The following is a 16,407-nucleotide window of genomic DNA, read 5'->3' as shown; positions in this document are numbered from 1 at the left end:
CTGTACTGAGCACTGGCGTGGATACGAGCGAAGCGGGGCGGACACTTGCCTGTCCACCCGGGGCTCACAATCTTTAATCCTCATTTTACAGATGAGGGAACTGAGGCCCAGAGAAGCGAAGGGACTTGCCCTGAGTCGTCCAGCAAAGTGGATTAGAACCCAGGACCTCTGATTCCCAGGCTGGTTTCTCTTGCCACTAGGCCAGCTGCTTCTCTGTCCTGTTTTCTGGCTCCCAAGTGCTTAGCACTGGATTCCTCACAAATTAAACGTTAAATAGGTAAGCTCGATTGGAAATAACTCCCCTCCCCACGGCCTTTGGCCTCGTTTGCTTTCTGGTTGTCGTTCTCACCCTCTCAGAGGAAGGAAATCGATGGCGGGGGCAAGTCTGGGGACAGATTTCAGGTTCACTAGGTTCTCGGGGTTCATCCCGTTACTAAGCGCTTAGTTCCGTGCTCTGCACACAGTAAGCGCTCAATAAATACGACTGAATGAATGAATCCCGTTCCAGCCTCGGATTAAACTAGGAACACGATGACAGGGGTGTGAGGGAAGTTGTACGAGGGTCCACATTTCCTCTGTTTGTTTGTTTGTCTTAATGGCATTTGTCGAGTGCTTGCTAGGCACTGTACTAAGCACTGGAATGGATCTTGTCAGGCTGGTCACAGTCCCTGTCCCCCTTTTACAGAGGATGGAACTGAAGCCCAGAAAAGTTAAGGGACTTGCCCAGGGTCACTGTGCAGGCAAGTGGCAGATCAGGGATTAGAACTGAGGACTTCTAATTCTGACTTCTAAAGGTCTTTTACCTTTCAATCAATCAATCAATCAATCAATCAATCGTATTTATTGAGCGCTTACTGTGTGCAGAGCACTGTACTAAGCACTTGGGAAGTACAAGTTGGCAACATATAGAGACAGTCCCTACCCAACAGTGGGCTCACCTACCTGAGTGAAGAGCAATAAGAGGGGGTTGAAGTAGGAATTATTTTCACTTAATAATAATGATGGTATTAAGCGCTTTCTAAGCGCGGGGTGGGGGGGATACAAGTGATCAGGTTGTCCCACGTGGGGCTCACAATCTTAATCCCCATTTTACAGATGAGGTCACTGAGGCCCACAGAAGTGAAGTGATTTGACCAAAGTCACCCAGCTGACAAGTGGAGGAGCCGGGATTTGAACCCATGACCTCTGACTCCAAAGCCCGGGCTCTTTCCACTGAGCCACGCTGCTTCACTTCTCAGAACAGCAGAGGAACAGAAGCCTGTGGCCTAGTGGGTAGAGCCCAGGCCTGGGAGCCCTTCTGGCTTCTCATCCTGGCTCTGCCACTTATCTCTTGCGTGACCCTGGCCGAGTCACTTTACTTCTCTGGGCCTCGGTTGCCTCCTCTGTAAAAATGGGGATTGAGACTGGGAGGCCCATGGGGGACAGGGACTGTGTCCAACTTGATGAGCTTCTACCCCCGCGCCTAAGTACAGTGCCTGCCGCGTAGCGAGCGTCTAACAAATACCATTAAAAACAAAAACGCGGATTTTGTTTCAGACCATCTTTTTTTCCTGAAAGTCCTCTTGGACTTCGTTGTTGAGATCTGGAGGTGGCAGGCATTTAAACCGTTTCCCAAACGTCTGAACCCAGCAGAGGCGACGGATTCATACAGAGATGGGAAGCACAATTCCCAGGCGTTCAATTTTGGCTCGTGAGTGGATCTGGGGGGGCAGGGTTAGAGTCCAGAGGCGAGCCTGCACGTCCCCAAAAAGACGCCCAGGAGAATAATCAGGGGTTGGGGGACGAGGTGCCTGGTTCCTCTTTGAATGCTCTGGGCTCGAGGAGGCCACGAGGCCACGGCAAAGACTCTCCCCCCTTCCAGGACCTAATAATAAATAACTGTAGTTACTTGTTAAGCGCTTACTATGTGCCGAGCACCGCTCTAAGCGCTGGGATAAATACAAGATCATCAGGTTGGACACCGTCCCTGTCCCACTTGGGACTCCCAGTCTTGACCCCCGTTTTACAGCCGAGGGAACTGAGGCACAGAGAAGAGACGTGACTTGCCTGAGGTCACACAGCAGACAGGTGGCGGGGCCGGGATTAGAACCAACGCCCTCTGGCTCTTTCCACTAGGCCAGGCTGCTTCTCCTCAGGATATCAGTCACCTTGGGTCCTGGGCAAACTCAGCTCCTTGCGGTCAGGGAATGTATCCGTTATATTGTTCTAGCGCTTAGTACAGCGCTCAGCACATAATAGCGCTTGATAAATACCCTTGACTGACTGATTCTTTGGGAGGAGTGGGGACAGAGGATGGGATTTGGGGCGCGGGAGGCTGAAGAAGGGGAGGGGGCGGTTCCTGGAGGGACCGTCTCTATGTGTTGCCGACTTGTACTTCCCAAGCGCTTAGTACAGTGCTCTGCACACAGTAAGCGCTCAATAAAGACGATTGAATGAATGAATGGAGGTGGGAAGACTTGATGGCAGTGGTCTTTACTGGGCGCTTACTGTGTGCAGACCACTGTACTAACCACTTGGGAGAGGACAACGCAAGAGTCAGTAGACCCGTTTCCTGCCCACAATCGATTAATCAATCAGTGGTATTTACTGAGCGCTTACAGAGCACTGTAGTAAGTGCTGGGGGGGAGTCCAATAGAACAGACACATTCCCTAAGACTCCCAAGGGTCTTTTTTCCCCTCAGGTAAATGACTCCACCGGCTGAGCAGTTTACCTTTCGGTCACAACGGGCAGTGACCACCCCTCTCCTCCGGCCCCCTCCCCTCCACCAGTCTCCATCAGTGCCGGCAGGTGGTCTTCAAGGCCAAGAGGGCATCCAGTAGGCTCCCGGTGCCCCCGACTTGCAGGTGGGCGAAGCCGTGGGGGGCCAGCAGGCGAGCGTAGTGGGCGCGGGCCGGGAGCGGGCCAGGGCCCGGGCCCCCGCCGAGGCGGTGGAGGGCGGCGCGGGCTGGGCGGCGCGGGCTCCTCTCCTCATCCGGCAACATTTCCACCACCAAGAGACCGCCGCCTGGAGCCACGGGAAAAACAACCCGGACACGCTTCTGGAATTCCTTACCCCACCGGACCCCGGTGGACAGGACCGGATCGGATGGGACAGGTCGGGGGGCTGTTTTTTCTTCCTCTCGTTCTCTCCCTGTCTCTCTTGTTCTCTTTTCCCACCTCTTTTTTTTCTCTCTCTCTCTCTCATTATTATTATTTATTTTATTAATGGCATTTATTAGGCGCTTACTACGTGCCAAGCACTGTTCTAAGCGCTGGGGAGGTTACAAGGTGATCAGGTTGTCCCACGGGGGGCTCCCAGTCTTCATCCCTATTGTACAGATGAGGGAACTGAGGCACAGAGAAGTCAAGTGACATAATAATAATAATGATGGCATTTATTAAGCGCTTACTATGTGCAAAGCACTGTTCTAAGCGCTGGGGAGGTTACAAGGTGATCAGGTTGTCCCACAGGGGGCTCACAGTCTTCATCCCTATTATACAGATGAGGGAACTGAGGCACAGAGAAGTCAAGTGACATAATAATAATAATGATGGCGTTTATTAAGCGCTTACTATGTGCAAAACACTGTTCTAAGCGCTGGGGAGGTTACAAGGTGATCAGGTTGTCCCACAGGGGCTCACAGTCTTACTCTTACTACTGCTACTACTAATAACATTTATTAAGCGCTTACTATGTGCAAAGCACTGTTCTAAGCGCTGGGGAGGTTACAAGGTGATCAGGCTGTCCCACGGGGGGCTCACAGTCTTCATCCCTAAGTGTACAGATGAGGGAACTGAGGCACAGAGAAGTCAAGTGACATGCCCAGAGTCCCACAGCTGACAAGTGTCAGAGGTCATGGGTTCGAATCCCGACTCTGCCACATGTGTGACCTTGGGCAAGTCACTTCACTTCTCTGAGCCTCAGTGACCTCATCTGTAAAATGGGGATTAAGACTGGGCGCCCCACGTGGGACAACCTGATCACCTTGTATCCCCCCCCACAGCGCTTAGAACAGTGCTCTGCGCATAGTAAGCACTTAACAAATGCCATCATCATGATAATAATAAGTGGCAGAGCAGGGATTTGAACCCGTGACCTCTGACTCCAAAGCCCCTGCTCTTTCCACTGAGCCACGCTGCTTCTCTTGCTCTTTTTTCCGTTTTCTTTTTTCTTTCTCCTCCTCTCTCTTGCTCTCTTCTCTCTCTTTTCTTCCTCTGTCTTTTTTCTCTTTCTCACTTCTCGCCCATCTCTCTCTCTCTCCCTTGGAAAGCGAGGCCCTACCCCCTCACCCTGCAGAAGTGCCCCCGGTGCCACCTTCCTGTGCCCTCCCAGACAACATTGACTGAGCACCCCACCGACTGCCCCACGCAAGACCCCCTGAAGAAACAGATGGAGGCCACCGGCTGCAGCCCAGCCCCTTAAATTGGCATCTCCGAGGGAGACCGGGAGGGATCGGGGCGTGAACAAGCCCCCGAACAGCATTTCCGCAGGCGGAGCGCCTCACCTGGCTTACACACAGCCGATATTCGGCTTAATAACGTCTGGATTTGGTCCTCGGACAAATCCCGCAGGATTCTCGAAAGGATGTAAAGGTCGGCCTCGGGGAGAGCGTCGTGGAAGAAATCACCTAGGTAGGCAAACGCACATTTGCTAGGAGGCGGTTCGGCTGGCCGGAAGGTTTCTAGACCACTGTTGGGTAGGGACCGCCTCTATATGTTGCCAACTTGTACTTCCCAAGCGCTTAGTACAGTGCTCTGCACTCAGTAAGCGCTCAATAAATACCATTGATTGACTGATTGAACTCTAACTGTGGCATCTGGTATTTCATTCATTCATTCATTCATTCAATCGTATTTACTGAGCGCTTACTGTGTGCAGAGCACTGGACTAAGCGCTTGGGAAGCACAGGTTGGCAACATATAGAGACGGTCCCTACCCAACAGCGGGCTCACAGTCTAGAAGCGGGAGATGGAGAACAAAACAAAACATATTAACAAAATAAAATAAGTAGAATAAATATGGACAAATAAAATAGAGTAATAAATCCGTACAAACATATATACATATATACAGGTGCTGTGGGGAGGGGAAGGAGGTAAGGCGGGGGGGATGGGGAGGGGGAGGAGGGGGCTCAGTCTGGGAAGGCCTCCTGGAGGAGGTGAGCTCTCAGTAGGGCTTTGAAGGGTATTTGTTAAGCGCTTACTATGGGCCAGGTACTGTACTAAACACTGGGGTAGATACTAGTTAATCAGGGTGGACACAGTCCCTGTCCCACACAGGGATCACAGTCTGAATCCCCATTTTACCGATGAAGTAACTGAGACCTTGAGAAGTGAAGTGACTCGCCCAAGGTCACCCAGCTCCCAAGTGGCACAGCTGGTCAGTACTGTCTTGGGCCTAATGACCTGCCATTTGGGCAAGTCACTTCACTTCTCTGTGCCTCAGTTACCTCGTCTGTAAAATGGGGATTAAAACTGTGAGCGCCCCATGGGACAACCTGATCACCTTGTAACCTCCCCAGTGCTTAAAACATAGTAAGCGCTTAATAAATGCCATCATTATTATTATTATTACTTCCTCCCACCTAGACTGTGAAACTCATGAGAGATGGGGACTGGGATTTTCATTTATTCATTTAATCGCATTTCTTGAGCGCTTTCTGTGTGCAAAGCAATGTACTAAGAGCTTGGGAGAGGACAATACAGCAATAAACAAACACATTTCCTGTCCAAAGATCTTATAAGGCTAGAGGGGCAGACAGCCATTTAATAGAGATAAATTTATATTTGTTAAGCGCTTAGTATGTGCTAGGCTAATCAGGTAGAACAGTGCTTTGTACATAGTAAGTGCTTAATAAATGTCATCATTATTATTAGTAGTAGTAGATCGACATTCAGCTTGAAGGTCCTGAGGTGACCGTGTTTTGATGTTTTTAATAATAATTAATGGCATTTATTAAGCGCTTACTATGTGCAAAGCACTGTACTAAGAGCTTGGGAGAGGACAATACAGCAATAAACAAACACATTTCCTGTCCAAAGATCTTATAAGTCTAGAGGGGCAGACAGCCATTTAATAGAGATGAATTTCTATTTGCTAAGCGCTTAGTATGGGCTAGGCTAATCAGGTAGAACAGTGCTTTGCACATAGTAAGCGCTTAATAAATGCCATCATTATTATTAGTAGTAGTAGTAGATCGACATTCAGCTTGAAGGTCCTGAGGTGACCATGTTTTGATGTCTTTAATAATAATAATGATTAATGGCATTTATTACTTGGAGGTCCAGGCTGTAATAATAATAATAATAATAATAATAATGGCATTTATTAAGCACTTACTATGTGCAAAGCACTGTTCTAAGCGCTGGGGAGGTTACAAGGTGATCAGGTTGTCCCACGGGGGGCTCACAGTCTTCATCCCCATTTTACAGATAAGGGAACTGAGGCCCAGAGAAGTGAAGCCACTTGCCCAAAGTCACACAGCTGGCAATTGGCGGAGCCGGGACTTGAACCCATGACCTCTGACTCCCAAAGCCCGGGCTCTTTCCACTGAGCCGCGCTGCTTTACTCCGCCTGGGAGTACGGGGACCCGAGTTCGGATCCCGCCACTGCCACTTCCCTGCCTTATGACCTTGGGCACTCCTCTGGGCCTCCGTTTGTTCATCTGTAAAATCAATCAATCAATCGTATTTATTGAGCGCTTACTGTGTGCAGAGCACTGTACTAAGCGCTTTGGAGGTGAGTCACCCGTTCTCCTTCCACCTCAGACGACAAGCCCCGTGAGGGAGAGGGACTGGGTCCAGTTGGCTTATTCATTCAGTCGTATTTATTGAGCGCTTATTGTGTGCAGAGCACTGTACTAAGCGCTTGGGAAGTCCAAGTTGGCAACATATAGAGACAGCGACAGCGGGCTTATGTTGTATACCCCAGTTGTTATCGTGGAGTTTACCCCGTGTAAAGCACTTCATTCCTTTACGATTATTTGGAGTAGCCGTAGTGGTTTACCCGACACGAACGTGATTCCCGGTGGTTGGTGTCCACCCGGATAAAAGGCGGAAACGTTTTCGATGATCTCTGGGAGGTCAAACACTGTCACTTCCAGGCTGGGATAATTCTGTCGAAGTGCACAGGCCAGAGCCCCGGTGCAACCTGGAGAAGAAAAAAACCCACCACCCGATATATTAGCCCAAAGCACTCTGCTGGGATTTACCCGTACGGATGCGCAGTAGTCAGGCGCTTAGTCCAGTGCTTCGCACACAGTAAGCGCTCAATAAATACCATTGAATGAATGAGAGGTCAGGGCCTTGAGTTCCGCCCCTTTCCTCTCTCTGATCCACCCCTCTGAGCTCTTTCACTTCATGGGTCCATAGCTGTATTTTATTTATTTCTATTAATGTCTGTTTCCCCCTCTAGTCGGTAAGCTCGTGGTGGGCAGGGGATGTGTCTGTTTATTGCTCTGTTACACTCTCCCAAGCGCTTAGTACAGTGGTCTTCACACAGTAAGCGCTCAATAAATGCGATTGAATGATTGAATGAATCCTAAGGAGAAAAGGAAAACCTCCTCGTTCCCCCTGCCTGCCTTATCAGGGACACTGGCACATTAATCACTGTGCTATTTATTAAGCGCTTAGTAGCCGAGAACGGTAGTCATTCATTCATTCAATTGTCTTTATTGAGCTTTTACTGTGTGCAGAGCACTGTACTAAGCGCTTGGGAAGTACAAGTTGGCTACACATAGAGACGGTCCCTACCCTACAACGGACTCACAGTCTAGAAGGGCAAGTCTAGTCAGGGTTGGACACCGTATTTTTTTTAATGGCATTGGTTAATGATGGCATTTATTAAGCGCTTACTACGCGCAAAGCACTGTTCTAAGAGCTGGGGAGGTTACAAGGTGATCGGGTTGTCTCACGGGGGGCTCACAGTCTTCATCCCCATTTTGCAGATGAGGTAACTGAGGCCCAGAGAAGTGAAGTGACTTGCCCAAAGTCACCCAGCTGACAGTTGGCGGAGCCGGGATTTGAACCCGCGACCCCTGACTCCAAAGCCCGGGCTCTCTCCACTGAGCCACGCTGCTTCTCTAAGCACTTCTTATGTGCCAGGCACTGTACTAGGCGCTGAGGGAGATATAAAGTAATCGGGATGGACACGGTCCTTACCTCCTAGGTCACAGGCGGAGCGGAAGCGGGACAGATCGAAGGCGGTGACCACGTCCCCCGCCGCCAGCCGGGCCGTCCAGTGCATGGCGCTCATCAAGCGGCCTCTGGCCTCTGCGCTGTCATCCTGGATGTTCCACACGGCGGGTCAATCAGTCAATCAATCAATCAATCGTATTTATTGAGCGCTTACTGTGTGCAGAGCACTGTACTAAGCGCTTGGGAAGTACAAGCTGGCAACATATAGAGACGGTCCCTACCCAACAGTGGGCTCACAGTCTAGAAGGGTCAGACGCCAACGAGCCCCCTCCCCGGCCCTCACCACGGGATAAAGGGCAAACTGTTGCCCGCCGAGGGCAGAGCTCTAGCCGAGCGCGTTCTGCACCTAGTAAGCGCTTAGGACATCCCCTTTTAGACTGTGAGCCCACTGTTGGGTAGGGACTGTCTCTATATGTTGCCAATTTGTATTTCCCAAGCGCTTAGTACAGTGCTCTGCACATAGTAAGCGCTCAATAAATACGATTGATGATGATGATGATCCTCCCTTTGTTCATTCCCGCCCCCCCCCCCAGCCCCACGGCGCTTATGTCCACATCTGTCATTTCTTTATTTCTATTCAGGTCTGCCTCCCCCTCTAGACTGTAAGCTCGTACCTAGTAAGTGCTTAACAGATACCACAGTTGGCCCCGTGAGCCATAATAATAATAATAATGGCATTTATTAAGCGCTTACTATGTGCAAAGCACTGTTCTAAGCGCTGGGGAGGTTACAAGGTGATCAGGTTGTCCCACATGGGGCTCACAGTCTTCATCCCCATTTTACAGATGAGGTAACTGAGGCCCAGAGAAGTGAAGTGACTTGCCCAAAGTCACACAACTGACAAGTGGCGGAGCCGGGATTTGAACCCATGACCTCTGACTCCAAAGCCCTGTGCTCTTTCCACTGAGCCACGCTGCTTCTCATGCCATCTGCTCGAGTTGTCAATCCTTACCACCCCAGCTCCTGCTGTGCCCAATCCGGTCAGCTCACGTCTCTTCCTGTCCTACTGAACCCATCCTTACAATAATAATAATAATAATGATGGTATTTGTTAAGCGCTTACTATGTGCAAAGCACTGTTCTAAGCGCTGGGGGGGGGATACAAGGTGATCAGGTTGTCCCATGTGGGGCTCACAGTCTTAATCCCCGTTTTCCAGATGAGGTAACTGAGGCTCAGAGAAGTTCAGTGACTTGCCCACGGTCGCACAGCAGACATGTGGTGGAGCTGGGATTCGAACCCATGACCTCTGACTCCAAAGCCCGGGCTCTTTCCAGTGAGCCACGCTGTGAAGCCCAGGACCTGCGTTCTCATCCCGGCTCCACCGCTTGTCTGCTGTGTGACCTTGGGGAAGTCACTTCACTTCTCTGGGGCTGTAAAATGGGCCGTGAGCCCCAAATGGGACAGGGACTGCATCTAAGGGCAGACAGGTGGTGCCGGAATTAGAACCCAGGTCCTTTGACTCCTGGGCCTGGGCTCTATCTCCATCATCATCGTCATCACCAATCGTATTTACTGAGCGCTTACTGTGTGCAGAGCACTGTACTAAGCGCTTGGGAAGTCCAAGTTGGCAACATAGAGAGACAGTCCCTACCCGACAGTGGGTTCACAGTCTAAAAGGGGGAGACAGAGAACAAAACCAAACATACTAACAAAATAAAATAAATAGAATAGATATGTACAAGTAAAATAAATAAATAAATAAATAGAGTAACAAATAAATAAATCTCCACTAAGGCCACGCTGCTTCTTGGCAGCCTTTTGGAGTCATGACCCATCTCTTAGCTCTAGACTGGAAGCTTCTTGTAGGCAGGGACACGGCTGCTAATCCGGTTGCACTCTCTTCTCCCAGGCGCTTAGTCCAGCACTCTACACACAGTAAGTGCTCAAAAAACAGCACTGATTGACAGGGAACGGGTCTACCAACTCTGCTGGACTGTCCTCTCCCAAGTGCTCTGCACACAGTCAGCGCTCAATAAATACCACTGTTGGAGTAGTCAGTCGAATTTCTTGAGTGCCGAATGTGTGCACAGCGCTGGACTAAGCGCTCGGGAGGATGCGATACAACAATAAACGGACACAGTAAGTGCTCAAAAAATAGCACCGATTGACAGGGAACGGGTCTACCAACTCCGCTGGATTGTCGTCTCCCAAGTGCTCTGCACACAGTCAGTGCTCAATAAATACCACTGTTGGAGTAGTCAGTCGAATTTCTTGAGCGCCGACTGTGTGCAGAGCGCTGGACTGAGCGCTCGGGAGGGTGCGATACAACAATCAACGGACACAGTAAGCGCTCAAAAAATAGCACCGATCGACAGGGAACGGGTCTACCAACTCCGCTGGATTGTCCTCTCCCAAGTGCTCTGCACGCAGTCAGCGCTCAATAAATACCACTGTTGGATTAGTCAGTCAGTCGAATTTCTTGAGCGCTGACTGTGTGCAGAGCGCTGGACTGAGCGCTCGGGAGGAGCGATACAACAATAAACGGACACAGTAAGCGCTCAAAAAATAGCACTGATTGACAGGGAACGGGTCAAACAACTCCGCTGGATTGTCCTCTCCCAAGTGCTCTGCACGCAATCAGTACTCAATAAATACCACTGTTGGAGTAGTCAGTCAGCTGAATTTCTTGAGCGCCGACCGTGTGCAGAGCGCTGGACTGAGTGCTCGGGAGGGTGCGATACAACAATAAATGGACACAGTAAGCGCTCAAAAAATAGCACTTATTGACAGGGAACGGGTCTACCAACTCTGCTGGACTGTCCTCTCCCAAGTGCTCTGCACGCAGTCAGTGCTCAATAAATACCACTGTCGGAGTAGTCAGTCAGTCGAATTTCTTGAGTGCCGAATGTGTGCAGAGCGCTGGACTGAGCGCTCGGGAGGGTGCGATACAACAATAAACGGACACAGTAAGCGCTCAAAAAATAGCACCGATTGACAGGGACCGGGTCTACCAACTCTGCTGGACTGTCCTCTCCCAAGTGCTCTGCACGCAGTCAGCGCTCAATAAATACCTCAGTCAGCTGAATTTCTTGAGCGCCGACTGTGTGCAGAGCGCTGGACTGAGCGCTCGGGAGGGTGCGATACAACAATAAACGGACACAGTCCCTTCCCATGATGAAATTACACTGGGGGGGAACAAATTTAGCCCCGTTCTCCAGTACCTGAAGCGGATCTCGTGTCTCACCGGGCCCGCCTCTGATGGCCGATTCCAAGTGCGTAAAGACCGGCCAGAAATAGTCGTTCGAGTGGACGACGTAGCCATGAAGCGAGCGGTCGCTGTCGGACACCAGGTACGCGTTGGCCAGTTCCGTGTTGCTGTAGCCTGGAAAACCACATCCGATCTCAGGAAGAATAAAGTTGACAGTAATAATGATAATATTATCATTATTATAAGCACTCAATACGACTGACGGAATGAATGGGGTGATGATACAAGGTAATCAGGTTGGACACAGTCCCTGATCCACACGGGGCTTACAGTCTCAATCTCCCTGTCACAGAGTCATTCACCCATTCGACTATTTATAGAGCGCTCACTTTCTGCAGAGCCCCGACTAAGCGCTTGGGAGAGCCCAGTAGGACAATAAACGGACACATTCCCTGCCCACAATGACCTCACATTCTAGAGGGGGAGACGGATGGAGAAGTGAAGTCAATCGGCGGTATTTATTGAGCGCTTATTATGTGCAGGGCACTACACTCGGTTCTTGGGAGATTATAATAATATCTGATGATCTCATATCTATCCCAGCGCTTAGAAAAGTGGTGCGTGGCACATCATCATCATCATCATGATGGCATTTGTTAAGCGCTTACTATGTGCAAAGCACTGTTCTAAGCGGTGGGGGGGGGATAAAAGATGATCAGGTTGCCCCACGTGGGGCTCACAATCTTAATCCCCATTTTACAGGTGAGGTAATTGAGGCTCAGATAAGTTCAGTGACTGGCCCAAGGTCACACAGCAGACATGTGGCAGAGCCGGGATTCGAACCCATGACCTCAGATAGCAAGCGCCTAACGTAGACCACAACTATTACCCTTATTATTAGTATTGTTACAGTTCGAGTTGGTAGACACAGTGACTCGCCCAAGGTCCCCCAGCAGCCAAGCGGTAGAGCTGGGATTTGAACCCACGACCTTCTGACTCAACAAACAGTGGCGGGAATCATCCGAACGGCAGGAAGATGTCGTTACCTCGTTGGGTTTTGTGGAGAAGCCCCAAGGCGGTGCAGGCCTGGAGGAGCCCCTCGGTCCTTTGAGTGGATGCGTTGGTCTCCCGGGCCACCTCTGAGGCGTCCAGTACGCTCCCGCCGCTCAGCAGATCGAACAGCTTCAGTTTGGAGGCCACGAACAGGGCCTGCTCCGGGAACAGACCCCCACCCCTCAGCTCCTTCTCCGGGGGAGCCCGGCTGCCCCTCGGACGAAGTTCCAACCCCCACCAAGGCACCAGAACATCCTTCTTTACACTGTCCTCTCCCAAGCACTCAGTACAGTGCTCTAGCACATAGTCGGCACTCAATAAATACCACGGATGGATTGTGATTTTGGTTTTTTCAACCATAATGCCACTGGGCGAATGATTTCTTGGTGTGCCAGGGGATGTGTCTGTTGTGTTTTTTTTAAAATTGCATTTATTAAGTGCTTACTATGTGCAAAACACTGTTCTAAGTGCTGGGGAGGTTACAAGGTGATCAGGTTGTCCCACGGGGTGGGGGGGGGTGTCACAGTCTTAATCCCCATTTGACAGATGAGGGAACTGAGGCACAGAGAAGTGAGTGACTTGCCCCAAGTCACACAGCTGACAATTGGCAGAGCCGGGATTTGAACCCATAACCTCTGACTCCAAAGCCCGGGCTCTTTCCACTGAGCCACGCTGCTTCTCTTAGATTCAAGATAATCAGGCTCCCACGGCTTCAATTACCATCTCTTTAATAATAATAATAATAATAATGATGGCATTTATTAAGCCCTTACTATGTGCAAAGCACTGTTCTAAGCACTGGGGAGCTTACAGGTGATCAGGTTGTCCCACGGGGGGCTCACAAGCTTAATCCCCATTTGACAGATGAGGGAACTGAGGCAGAGGAGTGAAGTGACTTGCCCAAAGTCACACAGCTGACAGTTGGCGGAGCGGGGATTTGAACCTATGACCTCTGACTCCAAAGCCCGGGCTCTTTCCACTGAGCCACACTGCTTCTCGTGCCGTCCCCTCCCAAGCGCTTAGTACGGTGTTCCGCACACAGTAAGCTCTCAGAATCGAAGCAGGGTGACCTAGTGGATGGAGCCCGGGCTGGGGGGTCAGAAGGACCTGAATTCTAATCCCCCTCTGCCCTGATCTGCCGTGGAACCTTGGATGCATCATTATCAGGCAGAATCTCCTCACCCTGGGCTTCAAGGCTGTCCATCCCCTCGCCCCCTCCTACCTCACCTCCCTTCTGTCCTTCTCCAGCCCAGCCCGCACCCTCCGCTCCTCTGCCGCCGCTCACCTCCTCACCGTTAGGCCTCGTTCTCGCCCGTCCCGCCGTCGACCCCCGGCCCACGTCGTCCCCCTGGCCTGGAATGCCCTCCCTCTGCCCATCCGCCAAGCTCGCTCTCTTCCTCCCTTCAAGGCCCTACTGAGCGTTCACCTCCTCCAGGAGGCCTTCTAGACTGTGAGCCCACTGTTGGGTAGGGACCGTCTCTATATGTTGCCAACTTGTACTTCCCAGGCGCTTAGTACAGTGCTCTGCACACAGTAAGCACTCAATAAATGCAATTGATTGATTCCCACACTGAGCCCCCTCCTTCCTCTCCCTCTCCTCATCCCCCCGCCTTACCTCCTTCCCTTCCCCACAGCACTGTATATATGTATATATGTTTGCACATATTTATTACTGTATTTATTTTACTTGTACATATTTATTCTATTTATTTTATTTTGTTAATATGTTTTGTTGTCTGTCTCCTCCTTCTAGACTGTGAGCCCACTGTTGGGTAGGGACCGTCTCTATATGTTGCCGACTTGGACTTCCCAAGCGCTTAGTACAGTGCTCTGCACACAGTAAGCGCTCAAAAAATACAATTGATTGATTGATTGATTCCCACACTGAGCCCCCTCCTTCCTCTCCCCCTCCTCCCCCTCTCCATCCCCCCCGCCTTACCTCCTTCCCTTCCCCACAGCACCTGTATATATGTTTGTACGGATTTATTACTCTATTTATTGATTTATTTTACTTGTACATATTTATTCTATTTACTTTATTATTGATTTATTTTACTTGTACATATTTATTCTATTTACTTTATTATTGATTTATTTTACTTGTACATATTCATTCTATTTATTTTATTCTGTTAATATGTTTTGTTTTGTTCTCTGTCTCCCCCTTCTAGACTGTGAGCCCGCTGTTGGGTAGGGACCGTCTCTAGATGCTGCCAACTTGGACTCCCCGAGCGCTTAGTACAGTGCTCTGCACACAGTAAGCTCTCAATAAATATGACTGAATGAATGAATGAATTTCTCTGGGCCTCAGTTCCCTCCTCGTAAGGGGCCCGGACCAATCAATGATTGCCACAAAGAGCCACAGCTGCTGCACCTAAAGCAGATAAAAGGGCGGGATGGATTTGAGGGGTGATGAGGCCGTAAAAAGCACCTGGAGTGGGAATACTGAAGAAGAGCAGCAGGAAAGGAGCAGCAGGAAAGGAGCAGCGGAAGCCAACGGGCTTTGGAAGTTGAAAGAAAAAGAGTTGGCAGACGGGCACCGATCCCTTGGTGAAGCAGAGTGAGTAGTGTGTGTTGGGAAAATTAAGTAAAAAATTTAGCAATCAGAGGTATGGTTTGACTGTACTACGTGTCACTGAGGCTCCTCTAGTTCAGGAATGTCCAAGTTGGTGTGGGGCGGCTCGCAGCATTATCTACCCCAGGGCTTAATACAGTACCAAACACATAGTAAAGCGCTTAATAAATACCACAATTAGGTGGCTTCTCGATTAACTTGTATCTACCCCAGTGTTTAGTACAGTGCCTGGCACATAGTAAGCACTTAACACATACCACAAGTATTATTAGGTAGGTGGCATCTCGATTAACTCATATCTACCCCAGCGTTTAGTACAGTGCCTGGCGCATGGTAAGCACTTAAATACCACAATTTATTAGATGGCTTCTTGATTAACTCATATCTACCCCAGCGTTTAGTACAGTGCCTGGCACACAGTAAGCACTTAAAAAATACCACAACTATTATTCGGTGGCTTTTCGATTAACTCGTATCTACCCCAGTGTTTAGTACAGTGCCTGGCACATAGTAAGCACTTAACACATACCACAAGTATTATTAGGTAGGTGGCATCTCGATTAACTCATAGCTACCCCAGCATTTAGTACAGTGCCTGGCACATAGTAAGTGCTTAACAAATACCACAATTATTATTAGGTGGCTTCTCGATTAACTCGTATCTACCCCAGTGCTTAGTACAGTGCCTGGCACATAGTAAGCGTTTAACAAATACCACAATTATTATTAGGTGGCTTCTCGATTAACTCGTATCTACCCCAGTGCTTAGTACAGTGCCTGGCACATAATAAGCGCTTAACAAATACCACAATTATTATTAGGTGGCCTCTCATTCATTCATTCAATCGTATTTATTGAGCGCTTACTGTGTGCAGAGCACTGTACTAAGCGCTTGGGAAGGTTGGCAACATAACTTGATTACCACAATTATTATTAGGTGGCTTCTTGATTAACTCCTATCTACCCCACATGCTTAGTACAGTGCCTGGCACATAAGCGCTTAACATACTATTTCACTGTCTTCCCCTTCTAGACTGTAAGTTCGTTGTAGGCGGGGAACGTGTCTAGCGACTGCGGAAGCCCAGAGATCTAGGCCTCTTCTCATTCATTCATTCAATCGTATTTATTGAGCGCTTACTGTGTGCAGATCACTGTACTAAGCACTTGGGAAGTACAAGTTGGCAACGTATTCATTCAATCGTATTTGTTGAGCGCTTACTGTGTGCTGAGCACTGTACTAAGCGCTTGCGAAGTACAAGTTGGCAACACATAGAGATGGTCCCTACCCAACAGTGGGCTCACAGTCTAGAATCCAACTCTTCCCCCTGAACTGTTTTGTTTCTAGGCCTTTTGACGGTCTTCTAACCACCTCCTTTAAATGAAAAAGTGTTTCTCCGGTGATGAGAGATCCTAAGTGTGGTAGAATATCAACGGATGGAAGGGGATTAGCTGTT

At 49.6% G+C, this 16,407-nt stretch overlaps 1 protein-coding gene across 1 annotated transcript in view; it reads right to left on the bottom strand.

The window, feature by feature from the left end:
- Positions 1-2,585: 2,585 nt before the first annotated feature.
- ASMTL (acetylserotonin O-methyltransferase like) overlaps positions 2,586-16,407 on the bottom strand; it is a 37,010-nt gene continuing 23,188 nt past the window's right edge. The window contains exons 8-13 of the mRNA XM_038757230.1: positions 12,372-12,534; positions 11,339-11,499; positions 8,141-8,264; positions 6,987-7,130; positions 4,486-4,608; positions 2,586-3,005 (exon numbers count right to left, since the gene is read on the bottom strand). Of these exons, the coding sequence (XP_038613158.1) occupies positions 2,776-3,005; positions 4,486-4,608; positions 6,987-7,130; positions 8,141-8,264; positions 11,339-11,499; positions 12,372-12,534 (945 nt within the window). The 3' untranslated portion in view covers positions 2,586-2,775. The remainder of the gene's footprint in view (positions 3,006-4,485; positions 4,609-6,986; positions 7,131-8,140; positions 8,265-11,338; positions 11,500-12,371; positions 12,535-16,407) is intronic.

Source organism: Tachyglossus aculeatus, chromosome 15, assembly GCF_015852505.1.
Source record: "Tachyglossus aculeatus isolate mTacAcu1 chromosome 15, mTacAcu1.pri, whole genome shotgun sequence".
In the NCBI taxonomy this organism is placed as follows: Eukaryota; Metazoa; Chordata; class Mammalia; order Monotremata; family Tachyglossidae; genus Tachyglossus; species Tachyglossus aculeatus.
Note: the sequence above shows the minus strand (reverse complement) of the source record. Positions and strands in the feature narration are given on the sequence as shown.